Genomic DNA, 21,701 nt, shown 5'->3' with positions numbered 1-21,701 from the left:
ACACACACATTTTTATCCACACACATTATCTCTCTCTCTCAATGTTAGAAACAGATTGAAAACGATTGTACTTTAAAGATTTCTTATCCAACGTTAGTATTACAGCCTTCATCTTTCAGTTGAAATGGCTGATGTTCAGAATTTACTGTTAGCCCTCTCTGAACATCAGAAATTCATGAAAATATCATGGGAAGCCTAGTTGCCACCCCTCATTCTGCTCTTTCCCCCCTTTGCCACCCCAAATATAAAATCCTGGACACGCCACTGTTCCTCGGATCAACATTGGCAGGGTGAGAAACTTGAAGTTCAATATGTTGGCATTAGGAATGGACTGCAGAATATGTGCATGCGAGGGATTGGATTTGTGATGGGCATCTCTGTCAGTTTGGTTCTTGTGCTTCTGCATTTCAGTGTTGGCCTGACTCCAATACCTCTTAGCTTCCTCAAAATCTCTCAATTTGCGTCCCCACTCTTTGTAATTCACTCACCTCTTTCACAGTGCCCCTTAACAAACTTGTGAGTCGTGGATTGCAATTCCTCAAAATTGACTGTACAATCTCCTTCTCAGACATCTCCTTCTTCCATCTTAAACATAAGGCGCGATAATGGTATGCAAAGTCTAATTGGTTCTTTTGGACCTGGTTTCCTCTCCAGTAAACGTTTGGCAGATTCCGCTTCGTAGTCATCAGTCAAGAAAGCATGCAAGAAATCTTGTTTAAACTGGTCCCAAGTGAAAATGTGTCTTCTCTCTGCTAGCCACCAGTCCTTAGCTGTCCCCTTTCAGGGTTCCTGCACACTTTTGAAAGTCAAATTTAAGGCTTTTTAAGACCTTTTTAAGACCTGAAGAAATCAAAATTAATACCGTACATTAGGGCTGTGCAGTATTGACAAAAATATATCTTGATATTTTCAACGTTTTGTTGATAATAATTAGATGATATTTTACTGATTGTGTTTTTGTGCTGGTGCCATGGCTGGTTTAGGTCTGTTGTTGACAGCTGACTCACGAAGATATTCATATTTTTCATATTCTATGCAGTGGTCAGTTCACAGCAGTGACAGAAATTAATATTTTAATTAAGGGGCAATATTTGCCACCTTAAATTGATTTTTTCAGGGGCATTTTCACCTATATATGGACATTTTTTCTAAACTTATTTAGAGTTATGCTTTAATGTCAAATACTATCATTCAAATTAAATTATACAGTAATTATACAATAATACTTAATTATATAATAATCATACAGTACCACTGTTACAGTCAAATTAAATCATTCAATCAAAATCCATCTTTGCAGTGCAGAGGTGACAGAAGCGGCATCAGAAGTGGCATTAATATATTTACACTCCATTTACAACTGCATAAATAAAGCTTTGAGATATATATTTTTAAATCAATATTCAATATTTAAATATGAAATGATTTCTAATTTTAACATTTTATTTAAAGGGTACTTTAAATATGAAACCGCAGCGGCAAATCACTGTCTTAATAAGTGAGTTGAGGGAGTCATTCATTCAACCGATTCGTTCAAACGGCTGATTCATTCGGGAAAGAAGCAAGTGATTCGTTCAAAACGCGGATTTCAGTCAAGAAATCATCGCTGTCGGTTGCATTGAGACTCTGCTACGGTTTCATTTTGAAATTATAGTCGGCGAAATAAAGGGAAAACAAACAATATTGACAATATTGTGTCTAAAAAGTAACTCAATGTTAACTTATTGTTAATTTAACTGTTGTATAACATAAATATCACAATTGGAATTGTGCACGGGAAAACGGCACTCTTTCTGATATGATATTCTAATATAAGAACATAATATGATATAAATATAAGACAAAAACTAACTTGGGGACATAACAGTTACACTGCACACATCACGCAGTGAAAGCACGAGAGACAAATGCGATGTCAGCTCGCAGTGCCTCGTACATTGTTAAAACAATGATTACAATATCATAAAAGACAATACACATCGCACACCATACGCACATAAAGAATGAACTTACAACTGAACTGACATTTACGACCTTTCTTCTCCTTCTCTGTTCTCTCCTCTCGCGTGCAGGAGACAGTTATGCTGCCGCGACTCGCGAGTGACGCGAAATGTCACGTGAACTAGCAAATCCACAAAGATAGAATAATAAATAAATAAAAATTCGTACGCTAATTAGATGGTTTTAATTTGGAAAGCTTTTAGATATGTCTAAGTCAAAGTGTCATCTAAAATTTAAGACCTTTCATAAGTAAAAATAAGACTTTATAAGACTTTTTATGGCCTTAAATTTTAAAAATCTAATTTAAGACTTTTTAAGACTTTTTAAGGATCCGCGGGAACCCTGCCTTTAACACTGAAGTGAGCGAAGCTAGTATTTCTGAGTCAGTGAGTGGCCTGAATGCAAAATATTCTGCACAACATTCAACAAAGGAAATCGGATCATTGTCTTCGTCTGCACCAAATTGTGGGAATTCAACCTTTACCGGAAGTAGATATGGAGCAGTTGACGTGTTATCAGGTAGGTTGTGAGTACGGTGATGAAACTGCTCAGTACGTGATCTATGAGAGTCTCTTGGCAAGGCTGGGGTGAGCAGAGGAAGAGAAACTGGAGTAGACATGACATGAGCATATGACTTAAGCTTAGTGTCGATTTGCACATCTCTCCTCTTCAAACAATCCACCATAGACTTTCCCAAATCAGCTATACTCAGCTCAAGTACTTTTTTTGACTCTTTCACATTCCCTTTCAATCCTGTAGTGCAGCTTTTCCTCCAACATGGGTCCTTAAACTCAGAATGTGAACAACATTGACTCACTTTTTGGGTGCAGGCTTGTACTTCATCTTCCAAATCTGTTATACGGTTGGTCAATGAATCCATAATTTGTGTTGATAGGTGAATTTCAGGAACTACCTCACCAGGAGGAGGTGGTGGAGGAAGTTCATCAAGATGAATGTTGGAATCAATATCTTCATCAGAGTTAAGATACAAGTCACTGAAAGTATGAATGAGTTCTTGAACAGGTCGTGGGTCTCTTCTGGTGACAAAGGGACCAGCAGTGAAATCAGGATTGGGTTCGTACTCATCCTCTGCATTTTGCGATGTAACTGACATTACTGAAACATAACAGAAAACAAATGATAAACAAACAGAAAAGCATAGACCCTGAACACTTGATATGCAAACAGTCCCGGTTCGGGCGCCACTCTATAACTGTCCCGGCTATTTCAAACCAGGCCTGCTACAGTAGAATGAGGGGGAAATCAGTCTTGCATCAGATACTGTGTTCAGGGTATGCATGAATCAACAAAAGACAACTAAATGAAAATCTTCTTAATTCAAATCTATTGAATTTTACACAAAACACTTCATCATACACCCAAACAAACAAAATATCACAGAAGAAAAGTCCTGGTGGGAGTGGATGAATGTGAAATGCCCCATAAAAGATGTTGACGGATAATGATGTTGATGAAGTGAGCAGTCTTTAGAATTAACAGTTATCAGAAATCGTATCAAAAATCTTTGATAAGAATTGCAGATGAGTACATCAAATAGAAATGAAGTATATCTGAGTATGTGTATGTGTGCTATTGTGTAGTTTGCAATACATGAATGTAAGTAATGTAAATAAATGTACATAAAGTAACTAAATATAAATACTATATTTTATTTGTCCATTAGAACTTTTGAAAAAAATTTAGGAACATTTGAGTTGGATAAAAAGCTTAATATGTGTTAATAAAGTAAATAAAGTTAAGTAAAGTGTCAATACTTAACACTTCAGAAAATACATCAACATGTAAGGTAGTATTGAGCACAAACGACAGAGGTAATGTGAATCTTGTCTGGATGTTACAGGGACAGATGAGCACACTCGTCTGCTCATCCAGTGGAGAGTGGCTCATGAAGCCCTCTTCACTGGAAAGCGGAATGCTGCCATCAAAGGCTTTGAGTGAGTATACTACGGGAATGAATAAAAATAATTTGAATGTTAATGTAGTTTATTTAATTCTTGTACTTTCAAAACACTTTTTGATTCTTGATTTCTGTGAATTTACTGCAGAGCTTTTGTGGTGGAGCAGGACCTGCAAGGCAGGGTAACGGCAGGATTTCTAAAAAAAATAATGGGAAAACCTAAAACAAAAATATAAAGTAAGATAATTTTGATAAAATCAAATTACATTGTGATATTACAATTATTGCTTTTGTATTATGCTTGTGTATTTGTGCTTTTTGCAGGATCTGAAATGTCCGCAGACGGGGGTGAGCACTGAGAATGGAGAGCCCACAGCAGCGTCCTGGAAATGGTATTCCGCCATGGATGAGGCATTGGGGGCAGACCCTCCCTCACTCCTCCTGCCCTCGTTGCCACATGTGGGCCGGATGTTGCTGTGGCCTCTTCATCCTCAGTGAGGCCAGAGCCAGCGAGAGCCCGGAAAAGGCCTTCAGATATAGAGGACCTGATCCGGGAGATGGAGGAGAGAGAAGAGGAGAGAGAGCGGAAAGCAGCTGAGAGGGAGGAGAGACTGTGGAGAGAAATGGAGGAGAAGGAGGACAGAAGAGAACGAGAGAGACAAGCGAGGGAGGAGAGGCAAGCAAGAGAAGCAAGGGAAAGTGAAGAGCAAAGGCGCCGGAGGCAAGTGAAAAAGAGAGAGCGGGAGACAAAGGAAAGAGACGAGAGATTTCTTTCAGTTCTTGAGATTCTTGCCAAAAAATAAATTAAAGTAAAAAGTGTTTTCTGAGATATATATATATAAATCAATTTAGATGTGTGTGTGTATATATAATATATACACACACACACACACGCAGAGTGCTGTGCAAAAATAGTAGGCCACCAACAACTTTGTTTTAGCTATGCTTTAATGACCATCCATATTTTTCTATCATTATTAGGATAAAAACAGAAAATAAAGGAGATATGAACTTAAAATAAAAACAAATCTGTACAAAATGGCTTCTTTAGGCAAACATCAGTGAGAATAAAGTGTCAGTACGAATAAAAATGATACCTTTACTACAACAACATCAAATGGTGGCCTAAGACTTTTGCACAATACTTTGTTTATAAAACAAACCATTTCTAGGCATCAACCATACATTATAACAATAAGAAAACAATCATTTTATTGTAGTGTATTATGTGACTTATAAATGCATACAGAGCTCATGCAGGGATATTCAAGGCAGGTCATGCAGGGTTCAGTTCCAACACACCTGTCTGTAATTTTCTAGTAGTCAGATATTAATTGGTTTAAATAGATTCAGGTGTGTATAATTAGGGTAGGAAAAACTCTGCAGGACAATGGCCCTCCATGACCTAAGTTGGACTCTTCACACAAATTATCTTAAGTTTTGCATTACCTAAATCCAGTGAAATAGTGACTGAAGGGTTAGTGCACCCAAAGACATAAATATAATCAGTATTTACTTTCATGTTGTTTGATTCCTCTGTGTGTGTTATTTTTCTCTCTCCTCTGAACAGAAAAGGTGATTTTGGTCAAGTTTGGTCTGATGGTTTAATACAATATTAGTCAATGGACTTTCAGAAGCTTGAAAAGCAATAAATAATGCCAGGAAGCTTCTGAAAGTTGGGCTCCATTGATCGATATTGTATGAACCGAAACCTGCAGATTTTTTTTATATTTTTTTTTACAAAAATCACATTTTGTGGTTTAAAAAAAAAATAGTAATTGAGGGATGTGATCACATGAAAGCAAGTAAAATTGTAAATAATGTAAAGAATATAAAGAAAGTAAATAATGGCTAAATTCATATGTTTTAGGTGAAGGTAACCCTTCAACCCACCAGGAAGAAATGGTAGTAAATATATATATATACGCATTTTTGTTTTTATAGTAGTACCTAAAAGAAATAAGCTAAGAAATTAGCAACTTTTCTTGTTATGGGATTCTATCAGCATAAAAAATGTAGTAAATTAAAGGGTCTCACATCTGCATGACTTTTCATGCAAGTGAAATGACCAAATCTGTAAGTTTGATGAACTTAATTACACTTTTTACAAAATTACAAAATCAAATGTCATCATCCAGAGTGAATATGCAAGTGATTTCTGAAACCGCTGTATTTAGTAAACCTCTTACCACATACAGAACACTATAGTTGATTTCAAGAATGAGTTTGCAAATGCTGTTTCAGGTCTCTTTGATATGTGAAACTCTTCTCACACTGAAGACACGTGTAAGGCTTCTCTCCAGTGTGAAGTCTCACGTGAATGTTAAGGTTTCCTTTATGTATGAAACTTTTTCCACAGTGAGGACAAGTGAAAGGCTTCTCTCGAGTGTGAGTTCTTATGTGAACCACAAGGATTGATTTGGTTTTGAAAATCTTTCCACAGTGATCGCACATGTGTGGCTTCTCTCTAGTGTGAGTTATTACATGATTCTTAAGGCAATTGCTGTCGGTAAAATTCCTTCCACACTGATGGCATGTAAAACTGTTTACTCTCAAGTGAATCTTCATGTGCTGATTAAGGTTTACTTTACATCTGAAACTCTTTCCACACTGAGAGCATGTGAAAGGCTTCTCTCCAGTGTGAATTCTCATGTGATTCTTAAGATATTCTTTTTGTGAGTAGCTCTTCCCACACAGTTTGCAGGTGTAAGGCTTCTCTCCAGTGTGAAGCCTCATGTGGGAATTAAGGTTTCCTTTATGTGCAAAACTCTGTCCACACTGTTTACAGGTGTAAGGTTTCTCTCCAGTGTGAATTCTCATGTGGGCTTTAAGGTTTTCTTTGCGCGCAAAACTCTGTCCACACTGTTGGCAGGTGAAAGGCTTCTCTCCGCTGTGAGTTCTCATGTGGACAGTAAGGTTTTTTCTTTGAGTAAAACTCTTTCCACACTGATGGCAGATTAAATAATTGTTAGATATGTTTTTCTGAGCTTTTCTATTTTGTGACAAAGTCTTTTCAGTCTCTGTGGATTTTTCTTCAGTCATGACACGATGTTCAACACACCTATCTTTCTCTTCTTGACTTTCTTCTTTCAGTGCCATCAGGTCTAAAGCAAAAAACAAACAAACAAACAAAAAAAAACCCCAAATTAACACCAATTTAATAGCACAAAACAGACATCAAAATACTGCATATAAGCCAACAACATCTATACATCCTATACCTAATAAGCTACCGAAAGTGGAGTCACCTTATCTCAGAATCTCTTCTCAATTTTGTTAACTGTTCGCTTTCTTTAGGACACAACCAAAAAAGCAAGACAGTCAAAGAAAGCTGGCAGTTATGAAACCCCTTATCACTTGACCCAAGAGAATTGGTTTAGTATGGGCCAATCTGCCATTCATGTCTAAAATATTCAAAAAATAGTGTCCTCTCAACTATGTCCAGTTTTAAAGAGAAACTGTTCTTCAGTCAGGATAAACCAAAATATAATCTTGCATAGCTTGAGAATTATGTTGGCATTAGTGGAGAAGCATTAGCATGGTTTAGGTCTTATCTGCCTGACTGCTACCACATTTGCCTGAATGAAGATGTGTGGAGTGCCACAAGGCTCAGTATTGGGTCCTCTGCTTTTCTCCGTATATACACTTTTTCATTAGTTTTTATATGGCAATGATACTCAGTTTGATATTTCCTTACAACCTGAAAAAAAGCTGTACATCTCTTAAAGTTAGTAGTATTTTGAATATGGCAATCCACAAAAGTGGGTGAATTGTTTTCCTGCCTGACTCCTAAACTTTTTAAAGGGAACATTAAACATGCTAAATAGCTATTGTTAGTTAAATTAGGCTGTAAAACTTTCATTATTGACATGGCAAAATGCAGAAGGTTTAATTCATTAAGTTGACTTATGACTTACTAAATATCGGCTGTCACCATCTGACTGATAAAAGCACTTCATTTTGTAAGCTAGTAGTTCTTACAAACTTGTTCTAGCTAGCAGTAGTAGGCAGATAAGACATACTGGACTAATAAAAATATTATGTGAATATTTCTTCCACTTAAAATAGTGATGTGTCGTTCATGACTCGGGACTACCGAGTTGTCTCAGAGAGTGATTCGTTCATTTTGTGTTGACCACGCATGCGCATTGCGCAACATATGGGTTCTGTATCTGTACTGGAAACAGAAATGATTAGTTCATCTCTCTCGAGTCTTCGGGTTCGGCCGGGTCCGAGACTTTCGTTCTTCCTGTCAGTTCCATAGAGGCTATGCTGTCAGTACCGGAAAGAGAAATGATTAGTTCATCTTTCGAGTCTCGAGAACGAAGGACTCAAACCCGAAGACTCGAAGAAAATTAACTAATCATTTCTCTTTCCGGTACTGACAGCACAGCATTTGGGACTGACAGGAAGAGCGAAAGACTCGGACCCGGCCGAACCCGAACTCGAGACTCGAAAGATGAACTAATCATTTCTGTTTCCGGCCCTGCTGTATCACACACGGCACGGCCCAGCCCAGCAGACAGATCAGAGTCAGACACTGACGAGTCGACAACTAACGTCTCGAGACACGAGCGGAGGAGAACAAACATGATAAATATGAAGTTGCAAAGGAAAGAACGTCTCGGATGAGGAGGTGAGGTGAACTAACAGAATCAGACTGCAATAGCCTGAACTTAAGACCCAACAACTAATCAATTAATCAAACATTTCGGTTTCTTATAATTTGGCTATGGCTGCATTACCCTATAGTTTATTTTTTATTCTTTTTACAAATGTAATCAACATTTTCGTAGATGTGTTGGGATATTTAACATGCCATTTTAATTATATTATGCTGAAATGAACTAAATAACTCGAAAAAAGATTAATTCATTTTGCTGAACGAGACTCAAAGATCCGAGTCAGTAAAATGATCCGAACTTCCCTCTACTAACTTAAAAATGATCTATGAGGTATTTTGAGCTGAAACTTCACAGACACATTCTGGGAACACCTGAGACCTATTTTACATCTTAAAATGGGGCATAATAGGTTCCCTTTAACAGTCCCTCCAGTTTTTCGCGATTCTGCGATCGCTGAATACAACGCAAAATCAACAAAATGTCGCATTTTTTTGCGATCCTGCATAATTCCTAATTTGACCGCAAAATAAATCACAAAAATTAAAAAAAAAGTCCTCACAAAACATTTAATTATATTCACCCAATTGAAATATCTCTAGTTAATTAAAGTTTCAATGCATTTTTACGTGGGTACAGAATAGATGTTGCGCACGCGTGATGTCTGTGAGCGGTCTGTCAGAAACATGGCGAAAGAAAATGCGTCTCTCTCCTGCCCTCTCACATAACCGCCCAGGTTTTCATTGGGCAGTATTAACGCGTTTAACATGATTGAATGACATGACAAAAAGTATGATATGCTCGATGGTACTAAAAAGAATTCTTAAAAGCGCAGTATACCGTGAAAGAGAACTAATTTCAGCCAGTCGAGTGACAGTCTGTCTCTGACTGCAAGTGTGTGTGTGTGACTGACTGACTGCGTGTCACCGCCTGTCGGCTTAGTTAGAATATTGAATTCTCTTTATAGCTCTTTAACAAATACACATAGCTACAATTACTTCAAAATATTAATCTTGGCAAGTATTTACGTAAAACAATCAGTAATAACTGATTGGGACGTTTGTCATTACTGTAGTAGGTCTTAAAGTGACAGTAACCTAATTTACCTGCTGTTGTTAATGTTAATCAAGCAACAACAATAGGCTACAGCACAATAAAAAAAAAAAAATTTGATTAGACCAAATAAACAAGCTTTATGCATTTTGTTTGTGATTTGTGTCATGTATGACTATTGTGCATCTGACATAATACTATTATGGTAAATGTGATATCCTAATTATAAAATATAAAAATCGCAAATTTTTTCACAAATTTCTGGAAATTACCACCACAAAATCAGTCATTTGATCGCAAAAATCACATTAAAAAATCGTGAAATCCTGGAGGGACTGCTTTAAGATGCTACATGTACAACTGAGTTTAATGGAAGATGTGAAAGTCACAACAGAAGTTTATTTAGTGCACAATTAGTGTATTTGATCGGAACTGTTTGTGTTGCTTTGAAATATTCAAACAGATTGATTTAAAACTATTATGTTCAAGTTTGTTGTAAAGTTATTGTCACTTTACCAAGCTGTGTCAGCGGGAGAAATGTTTTATTTATTTCTTGTTGTGTGCTAATGTTTTTGACGTATGACTAATTTATTGCTTGATTCAATGAATATTTACAGATATTCACACTACTTATGTTCAGGTATGATAATGTTTTGTTTGAAAACTGTTTATGACCCTCTGTATTTGATGTTTGATAGAGCGAGTGCTCCAAGACTGGTTTGATACAGATGAGAAGAAAAAAATCCCTTATTGACAACAACTGAAAAGTTGATCACTAACATTTACTTTATTCAAACATGTTCAAAAGAAAACCAACCTGTTTGTTCCTCATTTTCTTCTTGTTTCACACTGAATACTTCTTCAATCCTAATGTCTTCACTCTCTTCTTTAATAAACGCCATCTTTATTATAGTGTCATGTGGATCTCAGTTGCTTCACCAGGAGCTTTTCTGTGTGTTTGTCCTGTTTAAGATGAGAATAATTAACAGAAAGAAAAATAAATCCACACTAAATCTCTAAGTGTGTCTCAATCAGCTCTAGTTCAGTAGTCAGTTCACTGGTAAGAGTCAGTCAGAGTGAGAGTTAATGGACTTAAATCACCTGATTAGACCAAAAACTTACTAGCACTAAAATGCAATAAAATAATACATATTACACAGGCACTTAATATTATTTATATTTGGTATTTAAATAAATACATTTAATATATTACTTAATAATCACAGTTATCATTACACATGCTTTGTTTCTCGTTGCATTTACACTGTTTTGACCAGCATGTGACGTCAGACGACGGTAGTTCGAGCGCTTTGAATCAATGAATCATTTTTTACAGTATTTGGTTCAATTGACTCGGAGTTTCAAAAATCTCAGTTTCTCCATCACAACTTTTCATTGAGAGAATTCGTGTTTACCATAAACTGACATAGAGAGCTAAATGAGCCGCACATTTTCTGTTACTCATGTGTACGTTCGCTTTACTCATAAATAATAACGTTCATTAATGGTAAATAAAGCATTACATTGTTACATTCAACAACTATTGAGCCATATTACTTAAAAATAAAATGATTGCCTGACCGGGTTGCATTGATTTAAAAACTAAATGTTTAAGAACACAAACCTTTCTTCAAATCCCAACAGATACATGAGAGTGGCGCATACTTATGACGTCACATCGCCAAAATAAAAGTCCCGTTCAGGTGCTGCTGTCTAAAATCACAAAAGTGGATAAAAATTAACATACAATAAACAAATAATTAAAATGATGTCAGAAAAATTCAGAATTTATTTATTTGTGAAATACATAAGGTTGTCCAATGATGTGTTGACAATATTAAGTATATAAATATTTTGCATTTTAGACAACTGTAAAAACAGCAGGCCAAGCAGACTGTGAGCTTGTAGACTCACTTGATGACAGTCTAGGTGTATCCACTGTTTCACTTGACAGGACAGAAGAGTCACTTACAGAGGAAGGACTGAATGCTTGGGGTTTTATGACTGGATTGCAAACATTAGATCACTCTTCATCTTGCAGCAAAGTGGTGCTCTGGTCATATCAATGATTTAAGAGTCCCTTTATCATCTACTTCTGAAACTGAGGTAAGCTCAAGGATCTCATTTCTAAACATGAAATTAATATATTAATGTCTAAAATGGACCCCAAGTCGACATTGTTTTTTTACTTCAACTATAAGGTCATAAATGGATGCAGGGAATCCACCTCTGAGAATCTACCAGTGAGAGATGCCATCAGTCAAGATGATCTTAACCCGCTGGGGTCGGTGGAGTTGCCGGCGCAATCACTTGCATTTTATCCTGATAACAGCGAAAATAACTTAAAATACTTTTATTTGTGTACACTCACAATAGCAACAAAACTTTGTGCTTTTGTTCTTTTCTTCTCAATCTACGAACCTCTGTTCACTGAAGTGAAGATGGTGGTATTAAATGTAAGATCGATCTCAAATAAGAAATTTATATTATTAATGAACTAATTTTATCTCATGGGTTGGACCTTTTGTTTATGACTGAGGGTACGTTTACACGACAACGATTTGCTTAAAACTGAGAAGGTTTTCCTTTGAGTTTTCTGTGTACAGACAACACCATTATCAAAAGATCCCCATTCACACGGATCCGCAAAAACGACTGAAACGCTGTATTCTGCTGCCAGGCCATCAGATGGTCGATGAAACACTATCGACTAGAGCCCTGCACGGGGCAAAAACTCCACCCCTAACCCGGCCCTGGCCCGTGGTGTTCAATCCCGAACCCGGCGCCAGCCCGACAACGAATGCAATTTTTCAGCCCGAACCCGACTTGAGACCAACATCAATATCACTCAATAAGCTCTCTCTGACGCGAGCTCTCACACACGCTATTAAGAGGTAAACTTTTGTTATAGGCCTCAAACATAACTACCACCACCGACAATCATGCCCACAAATATTAATACAGACTGGCCATTACAGAGAAGCATAAGCATGCAGTGGAGAATATTATATAAGCTATGTGATCCCGCAGCAAATAAGTAAATAAAGATTTACGGCCTACCTTTTTTTGATGTTAAGTAACTTTACTGAAAAACAATGTTTAAAAGAACTCTTCGCCAATTGGCTAACGTTAAAAAATAAAAATATTAATAATATAAAAATCCGTTGAACTGAATAACATTAGGCTACATGTATGTTGGTTATCATTCACTGTTTATTTGCGAGTGTTGTGAAGAAAAAGAATAGCATCCACTGTTGAAGGCTTCAGGCTCATTGTTGGTTGTGGTCTTCAAACCAAAATGCAGCTTTTCCCGAAGAATTGGGAGGTGGGGGTTTAGCTATTATTTATAGAAATAAATTCAAATATCGTCCACTTGCTACAGAGCCGTTTTCTAGTTTTGAAGTAGTCAAGTATTTAAGATGGATGGTAGTAACCCAGTTCTTTGCATGCTTGTTTATAAACTCGGGCTACTAAACGGAAATGAAGGAAAGTGGAAAGAAAATGGAAGAGGGCAAATTACAAATCTCTGATTATCAAAAAGCTGTTAAGACTGCAAAGCCAAAATACTTTTCAGATATATTAGCAAAAAAAAAAATGCACATAGTCCAAAACATATTATTTAATACCATAAACTGTGTTTTTAATCCAATGCCTAATCTCTATCCTGATTCTCTAACCTACAGCTTGTGAAAGCCCACACCAGTTTTATCATTATTTGAATTTACCCCAGTTACAAACTCTCCAAAAAATGAAGACGTTGGACGTTCATTGGACGTTGTCCATCCTCACTTTTTACTAGATACTCTTGACATTATAAGTCGCAGTCTATTATCAACAATTAACTAATTAAATTTAAAATCATAAATATACTTTATTCTTATGAAAATATCCGAAATGACTTCAGAAACACAGATTGTCTTCAGATTTAATAAGTCAAAGCGATTCTATCTTTTTATTCAGCAACAGCTATAGTACTGTGTGTATCGTTAAGATTTATTTTTAAAAAAAACTATAGTTGCATTTGGGATTTCCTGGAGTGTCATAAGTTATTTTACTTCTGTGAGGCATATTCTGACTTTCTGTGCAAGGGCGCCCTCCGGCTTCTAGTATGAACATAGCACTCAATAATGCTCCAACCTCCTTATTTTTTGTAAAAATATGAAATTTAAAGTAAACATAATATTCCATGTTTTTCTCTAGTGTAGTGCACTGGAGTGTTACTTTCTAATGATTTATAGGTTGCATTTTCCCTATAAAATAAAGGTTTCCTGTAAAGTAATATTATCTTAATTACTATATTGTTATGTTATTAAATATTGTATTTAAGAAACCGGCTTAATGCTTCCGACTCAAACTTCAAACTGTTTTTCTTTGAGAGCGCTGTACCCACATCATAAAGCTTATTTTATCATGTTCATGTAGAAGCTTAAACACTGACTACTGATGGCAGGGAAGTTTTTTTTTTCAGTGCATGGCAAAAGATAAAGCAAACACCTTGGAAATGACAGGTATGTTGAACAGGAACTGTCAGGAATTGCACCAATGTATGTAACTGTTCAAATCTCTCTGTTTAGATCAATGTGCTCAATAATGTGCCTTTTTGTCATTTGTGTATATTTGGAGTATGTTGTATTGTAAATAAAATACAAAAAAAATCGAAGAAGTCATACTTTTATTCTCCTCACTTTTATTCTCCTCACATTCATTTGGTTCCCTCACAGTCCCACCTGATAAGGCCATTGGGGGAGGGGTTATTGTCTTCCCAGGCAGACTGATCTCATGAAATGGCGTATGTATGACACGCCAATTCGTATTTCCATTTTTGGCGTGCTATCAACACGCATAATCGCTTTTCAGCGTGTTTATCAACGCCTTTGACTTAACGTTATATTACTGTATTATGTATATATAAATATATGACCTACCCCAACCCCGTCCCTAAACCTACCCGTCACTGGGGTTAATACCATTTATGAGTCTTCTCCTACCATCCTAGGAAAAGAAATATCGCTCCCCAGATGTAGATATAGATTTTGCTTCGTTTCGCTCGGACATTTAACGGCGTACGCATACACGCGGAATCACTCGGACATTTAATGGCGTAGACATACACGCAAAAGATTTCGGCGTGGACATACACGCGGATAGCTCAAAATGCGTATAGATAACACGCCACTTGAATTGAAAGTGGCGTGTATGTTTACGCAAAGTCATGATGTCATGTTGTCCCAGGTGTGAAACATCAATATTCATAATGATTCACACCCTCCACACATACAGCTTTCCTACACAAAACATGTCTTACAAATTTTAAATCAATATTTTGTTTTATGTGAATAAGTGGGTAGGATGAATTTCACATAGTTTTGAAGCAAAACATGTATGATGTAAGATCCAGTTTTCAAAAGTCTTATTATAGTGTGTTTTCTGGCCTTATTTCAGTGACTTCAAAATATTTCTTTCACTAATCATGCATACACGTAATTTTCTCAAAACTACAAACTTTTACATACATGCTGTTTCCATATTATTGTAGCAGAGTTTGTGCTGAATACAGTGTAATCAGACTTTAACCATAATCATGTTACAAGTAACAGAAATAAGCAGAAATGTCAGGGCATGTCAGAACACCTCAGGTCTTTCGCAGCACTTTTACGTCATCATGTGACAATTCCAAACGAGTCGTTTTCTGAGCTTGGATTCAATAAATCTGTTTTTGTACTAACAAGGAAGTTTTGAAGTTCTGAAACTTACAGGATGTTAATACAGTACAATGACCTCTTACATGTTAAAAGATCAAGGAAATTTTGATTTCTCAATTTATGACCCCTTTTAATAAATTCACTTTCTTCACCCTGCACTGTTAAGCATTACTCAAGGTATTCAATCAAAATATGTAAGGTACAACTGTTTGTGTTATTACTGTAGTCATGTGCGTTCGTTTGTAATTGACTTAAATTAAGATCAGACCACATTTTATGAGTAATCAATGGAGAAATCCAGATACATTCAGTATCTCACAACGATTCATTTTCACTGAAGACAGATAGATGGATAGATTGTCACCAGAAAAATATGTCTCTGTGTGAATCTCTTTAAATTTCCAGGGAATTAAAACTCTTTCCACACAATCTGACCTTTCAGGTGTATCTCTAATGGCAAAAGAATCTTTCTATTAGACCACAATTAAATGGTCTGCATAGGTGATTTTTGAAATTGCTCCTTTTCCTGCAATTTTTCTACAGAATGAGTTTGCAAATGACGTTTCAGGTCCACTCGATATGCGAAACTCTTTTCACACTGAAGACACGTGAAAGGCTTCTCTCCAGTGTGAGATCTTATGTGAGTCCTAAGGCTTTCTTTAAGTGTGAAACTCTTTCCACACTGAGGGCAGGTGAAAGGCTTCTCTCTAGTGTGAGTTCTCATGTGAACATTAAGGTTTGTTTTGTTTGAGCAAGTCTTTCCACAGTTAATGCACATGTGTGGCTTCTCTCCAATGTGAGTTATTACGTGATTCTTAAGGTGATCACTGTCTGTGAAAATCATTTCACACTGATGGCATGTAAAACAGTCCTCTCTTGAGTGAATCCTCATGTGGGTATTAAGGTTTACTTTATGTCTGAAAGTATTTCCACACTGATCACATGTGAACGGCTTCTCTCCCGTGTGAATTTTCATGTGGGAATTAATTGTTGCTCTATGTTTAAAACTTTTTCCACATTGAGGGCAGGTGAAAGGCCTCTCTCCAGTGTGAATTCGCATGTGGCTTTGAAGGCATGCTTTTCGAATGAAACATTTTCCACACTGTTGGCAGGTGAAAAGGTTCTCCCCATTGTGAATTCTCATGTGGACTTTAAGACTGTCTTTTTGAGTGAAACTTTTTCCACATTGTTGGCAGGCGAAAGGCTTCTCTCCATTGTGAGATCTCATGTGGGCTTTAAGGCTGTTGTTTTGAGTGAAACTTTTCCCACACTGTTGGCAGGTGAAGGGGCTCTCTCCAGTGTGAATCCTCATGTGTTTATTGAGGTTTCCTTTTTCATTGAAACTTTTTCCACAATGTTGGCAGGTGAACGGCTTCTCACCAGTGTGAATTCTCATGTGGACTTTCAGGTTTCCAAGTTGATTGAAACCCTTTCCACATTGAGTGCAAGAGAAATAACTTCTAGTTGCTGTCTTCTGACCCCTTTTTTGTGAGCAAGTCTTTTCAGTCTGTGAGCAACTAAAAGATTTTTCTCCAATTATGAAATCATTATGACTCTCATCCTGATCTTCCTCTTCCTCTTCATTCAATTCTTGACTCTCTTCTTTAAGCACCATCAAGTCTAAGTTGAAAAAAGACAAATACAAATGAACCTCGGTTAAATGGCAATAAGCAACAGACATCAAACCAAAGCATCAAAACCAACAGCATGTACTTCTCAATATTGTCAGCTCTTCACTTTCTTTAGGACACATCCCCAAAAACTTTCTAACTAGGAATTTTAAAACCCCTTATCAAAAATAATAATAATAATAATAATACCCAAGATAAATTATTAGTTAGATAATCTCATTTATCCCATTTATCTGCTTCTCCATTTATGTGCATTTATGTGCTAAATATTAGAAAAACAGTGTCCTGTCACCAGAGGTGTAAAGTCCTGGGATCAGAAAGTAAAAGGCCTGCGAGGCCTTATTCCACCCACGAACTCAGCCAGATGATTTCACTAATCAGGTGCTAATAAAAACTGTGCTAATTAGTAAATCCAGGTGATTGGAACAAAATACTGAGGAGGACCTTTACTTTCAGAACCTGGACTTTACACCTCTGCCTCTCACCTATGTTCAGATTTGCAGAGAAACAGTATGGATAATTGTGGAGAATTTCAGTTTTCGTTTAAGCCAGATCACAGCACAGAATCTGTGCTTATTAAAGTTACAAATGACATGTTTATGGTATCTGATCGCAGCAAGCTACATCTCTCTTAAAATGCTATTAGATCTTTTGACAACAAAGACAAAATATACTCTTAATAAGTGGACAAGAATTAGCATGGATTATGTACCATCTACCCAACCGCTTCCTATATGTATGGAGTGCCCCAGGGCTCAGTATTAGGCCCTCTACTTTTCTCTATGAATGTTTCCCCTGATAGACATAATTAGATTTTAATATATCATGCCAGTGATACTCAGTTTTATATTTCTCTACAACCTGAAGAAGCTGCACAATTCTCCAAGTTAACAGTGTATTAATGATATCAAGGACGGGATAACTAGTAATTTTATTCTATTCAATTCTGACAAGACAGGGCTATTAATTATCAGATTAAAAACATTTGCACATAAGATGCTAGATCTCAATGGATATAGTGTTATTTCACTTTCTACAGTTAAGGTTGTGAGTGACCAAGGTTTTGTTGATAGCAAGTGGCTCTTTGATTATAACGTTTCCTGTGTTTAATAATTAAGCTCTAGTTGGTTCAAAATGTAGTGGCTAGAGTGCATACTAGATGAAATAAATATGATGACATTAGCTACTTTTACAATCTCTACACTGACTGCTTGTTAAGTTTTGTATTACAAGCGCCACTGGCCCAACGACAGTATGCAATGATGTGGCTTTTATGTCTTAAAACGATCAATAATACTTAAAGTATTGAAATTTAAGTTAATACCAATTAATTTATTATGATGCCAAATGATTACTGAAATGCCAAATGATTGGTCATTTACATATTTTTTGGCAACGTTTGATTTTAGTTTGTTTGAATTTTATTTTGAAGAGCGACACCTGCGTGACGCACCGGTCTCTTATCTCTCACGGAGGAGCGGAAGTAAAAGGAGGAGCGACGACAGTGGAGATCGAGAGAGGCCAGGCTTGAACTTGTGTTGTGTTTGTTTTGTTATATGTGACAGCAGTCGTCCGTGATGGGGCTGCTGTCTTTTACTTTCATTTTGTATTTGTTCCATTTTTGATATTAAAGTTTTTGAATGTTCGCCGGTTCCCGCCTCCTTCCCGTAACATCTAACCTTGTTACATAATCCATCTTTTTTCTCTCGTACGTTCTCGGCATTTGCATCAATTTAGATACTGCTTTGGATGTGTAACCCATATAGAATATGCTGTCACTAATTTGAGTGTCAAATTACATGATGCCAGTAGAGGGCGCGCAGCGACAGTGAAGATCAAGAGAGGAACAGGCCTGGGTTTATGTTGTGTTTTGTTTTATTATATGTGTCAGCAGTCGTCCGTGAAGGGCTGCTGTCTTTTACTTTTTGTTGTAAAAGTACAACAAAAAGTTGTTCGTTGCCACTTGCAACGTTTTGTTGTTGATTTATTTTATGTCATCAAAGTCTTTAAATGTTCTCCGGTTCCCGCCTTCTTCCCATAACATCTAACTTCATTACAGGGAATTTTTAAAAAGTTGTTTTTTTAAGACTTTTAAAAAATATATAATTAGCTGGGCCATAAAATTATAACGATAAATGTAGCGAAATAATTTCTTGATAAATTGTTAACAGTTCGATGAATGCTAATGTTTACACTCTATGCGTAAAACTGCTCATGTGTTTAGCAGACCGGGCTTCCGGGTGCCGGATGTGGTATTGTTTATAGTTACAGTGGCCGACAGGCTTAGAGGAGTGGAGCAAGAAATTACCGATAGTGAAGAAAGTGCAGTGCCCACAACCAGCTCGAAGGACACCGTTGCTTTGTAACCTTAAGGCTAACATATTCACACAAAAAGTTAAAAAACTTCAGGGGGCCTTTAATTCCAGAGGAGATATTTTGGCTATTTGCGATCTGACATAAAACAGAGCAACGCACACTGCAAACTCTGTGGACGACTCCTGCCATCAAAGACACGCAACACCACAAACCTGTTTTATAATTTAAAACAATGTCATCCTTTAGAACATGAAGAAGCTACGAAATTACAGTCCCAAATGAGTGTTAGGGAATGTGGACAATCTAAAAGCTCTAATGCGACTAACCAGCAAAGTATTATATCGCCATTTTCCCATGCGTGCCTTACGCCAAAAAAAGAAGAAGAAAAATAAGACATGAAGACATCACAACCAGTTGCATATTGCATGGCAAAAGACATGCTTTCCATTGGCGTTAAGAAGCCGACCTTGACTCCAGATACGAGCTACCGAAAACATTTTGCGCAGACGGTGATCCCGACTGTAGGGAGAAGGTAAAGCGGCAGCTGCAAAATCTACAAATCCTCTACTTCACATCCGATCCTCACTATTCAAGGGTGGAAAGTTCAGAGCAAATGCCTCCAAACGGCTTACTTTCCAGAAGCCCACACAGGTGAAGTTATTCCCAAACGATTGAAGCACTCGCCTCCTGGGGGGACCAGACCAGTATTTATCACAACTGATAGTGGCACAAACCTGGTAAAAGCCACTTCACTCAACAAATAGACACAACTTCAGTGTTTTGGATGTCGACTACACTTGGCTATTGATAAGTTTAAGGTTGCTTTCACAATGCATAAGGTGGCTTTCTGCTGCCTGCAAACAGGCTCTTTAGAGGAGGCTGGATTTCCTTTAATTTGTTGTCCTAATTCCACACGCTACACATGAATACACTGCAGGCTCACTCTCGCTCCTATCCAAGGTAAATCATCAACACTATCATCCCGTACATGTGTTTTATCTAAATACATCGTAATCACCTAAACCCATGCGCAGGTCACTTTACTTCCTGAACAAGTGCGCACCCGAGTCTGCTGCTTTATCATTCACACGAATCGCAGCTTAGTTCGAGTGACACCGAACTCAGACCGCCTCCTCCAGGTAGTCTCAGGTTCGGTACCCCAGTGCGCACCCGGGTCTGCATGACAGCGTTCACATTAGTGATTTTTCATGCGAACCGTGCCCCGTTCCAAACTGCCAGTGTGAAAGCCCCCTTAGTCTTAGTTCTCCATTTAGTAACAAAACAGCTGTAGTAAATAAAGTATTGATTTGATCTATTACATTTATTGTTTTATCATCATCATCGTTATTATATTACGCCGCATTACAACCATAGGTACTTTCCCCGGTGTGTTTCGACTGCAGGGCCCAGGGTCTCAATGATGTTGCAGGTAAAAACGTCCCCCTCTAAAAGTCCCTGCTGGTGAGGTAGTACCTTTAGAAAGTTCAGAAACTTTCAGGGGCGGGACTTGGGCGCTGAACATGCTGATTGGTTGTTTTCGCAGCACTTTGATTGGTTGACTCCACGCAGCATTTTATTTCAATCACTATTTTTAACATTATGTTGCTGTGCGTGCACAGTAAGAGTTGTTTGATATTTAAATAAACATTTGAGTTTAAAAAATACGACCGATAGACCAACGAAGAGGTTCAGGTGTTATTAAGCCTAAATTAACGTTACATCCCAATGTTTTCAGTTTAGCATAGCGTAGCATTTTACTATACATGTTAGCTAATCATTTTGTATTTAATTTAATTGAACAGTAGCTTTTATATAAAATATTCTTTAACTTCATAATTGTCATTTTGTCAAAAATCTTATTAGAGCACCTCAATATGTTGCTTGTGAAAACTTTTTGCCTCAGCCATTTTAAGGCACGATTACACGTGCATGTGTACATGATAAGGATGGCGCAATTAATCCTAAAAATAAATGTAGGCTATGCGTACAACCATGAGAATGAAACCAACCTTTTTGTTCCTCAGTTTCTTCTTGTTTCACCCTCAATGTTTCTTCAATCTTCAAGTCTTCACTCTCCTCTTTAATAAACGCCATCTTTATAATAGTAAGTGATGTGGATCTCAGTCGCTTCACCAGTTTTTCTATGTGTTTGTTCTGTTTAAGATGAGAATAATTAAAAGAAAGTTCAATAAAATCCACACTAAATCTCTGTGTGCCTCTCAATCAGCTCTAGTTCAGCATACCTCAAAACATACACTTCAAATTATTAAAAGAGCACAAACATAATTTTGTTATGATTTAGAATACTAAATGGATTATATTTAATATATAACACTTTCAGAAAGACAGTTGTTAATGGTAAGTAAAAGTCAGCATTACACAAGTTTGTGTTTTTTTTTTTCTTTTTTTTTTTTCTTCACTTTTTTTACCAGAAGGTGACGTCAGTGCGCGTTGATTC

At 37.0% G+C, this 21,701-nt stretch overlaps 1 protein-coding gene across 1 annotated transcript; it reads right to left on the bottom strand.

The window, feature by feature from the left end:
• Positions 1-5,909: 5,909 nt before the first annotated feature.
• On the bottom strand, positions 5,910-21,389 carry LOC130071665 (oocyte zinc finger protein XlCOF6-like). The gene is made up of 4 exons (XM_056236525.1): positions 21,253-21,389; positions 15,784-16,916; positions 10,412-10,496; positions 5,910-7,023 (listed from the first exon to the last, which is right to left on the bottom strand). The coding sequence occupies exons 1-4, from the start codon at positions 21,335-21,337 to the stop codon at positions 6,134-6,136; spliced, it is 2,193 nt and encodes a 730-aa protein (XP_056092500.1). The 5' UTR covers positions 21,338-21,389; the 3' UTR covers positions 5,910-6,133.
• Positions 21,390-21,701: the final 312 nt, after the last annotated feature.

The sequence above is a fragment of the Rhinichthys klamathensis genome, unplaced genomic scaffold (genome assembly GCF_029890125.1).
Source record: "Rhinichthys klamathensis goyatoka isolate OS25496 unplaced genomic scaffold, OSU_Roscu_1.1 h1tg000452l_1, whole genome shotgun sequence".
Lineage (NCBI taxonomy): Eukaryota > Metazoa > Chordata > Actinopteri > Cypriniformes > Leuciscidae > Rhinichthys > Rhinichthys klamathensis.
The sequence above is the reverse complement of the archived record's forward strand: the minus strand, read 5'-3'. Positions and strand labels throughout refer to the sequence as shown.

Coding starts and splice junctions, on each gene's coding strand:
- LOC130071665 (XM_056236525.1), bottom strand. CDS start 21,337: ATGGCGTTTATTAAAGAGGAGAGTGAAGACTTGAAGATTGAAGAAACA. Junction 16,917..21,252: donor AGAAACTGAGGAACAAAAAG/GTTGGTTTCATT, acceptor TTTTCAACTTAG/ACTTGATGGTGCTTAAAGAA. Junction 10,497..15,783: donor AATCACCTATGCAGACCATT/TAATTGTGGTCT, acceptor ACTATAATAAAG/ATGGCGTTTATTAAAGAAGA.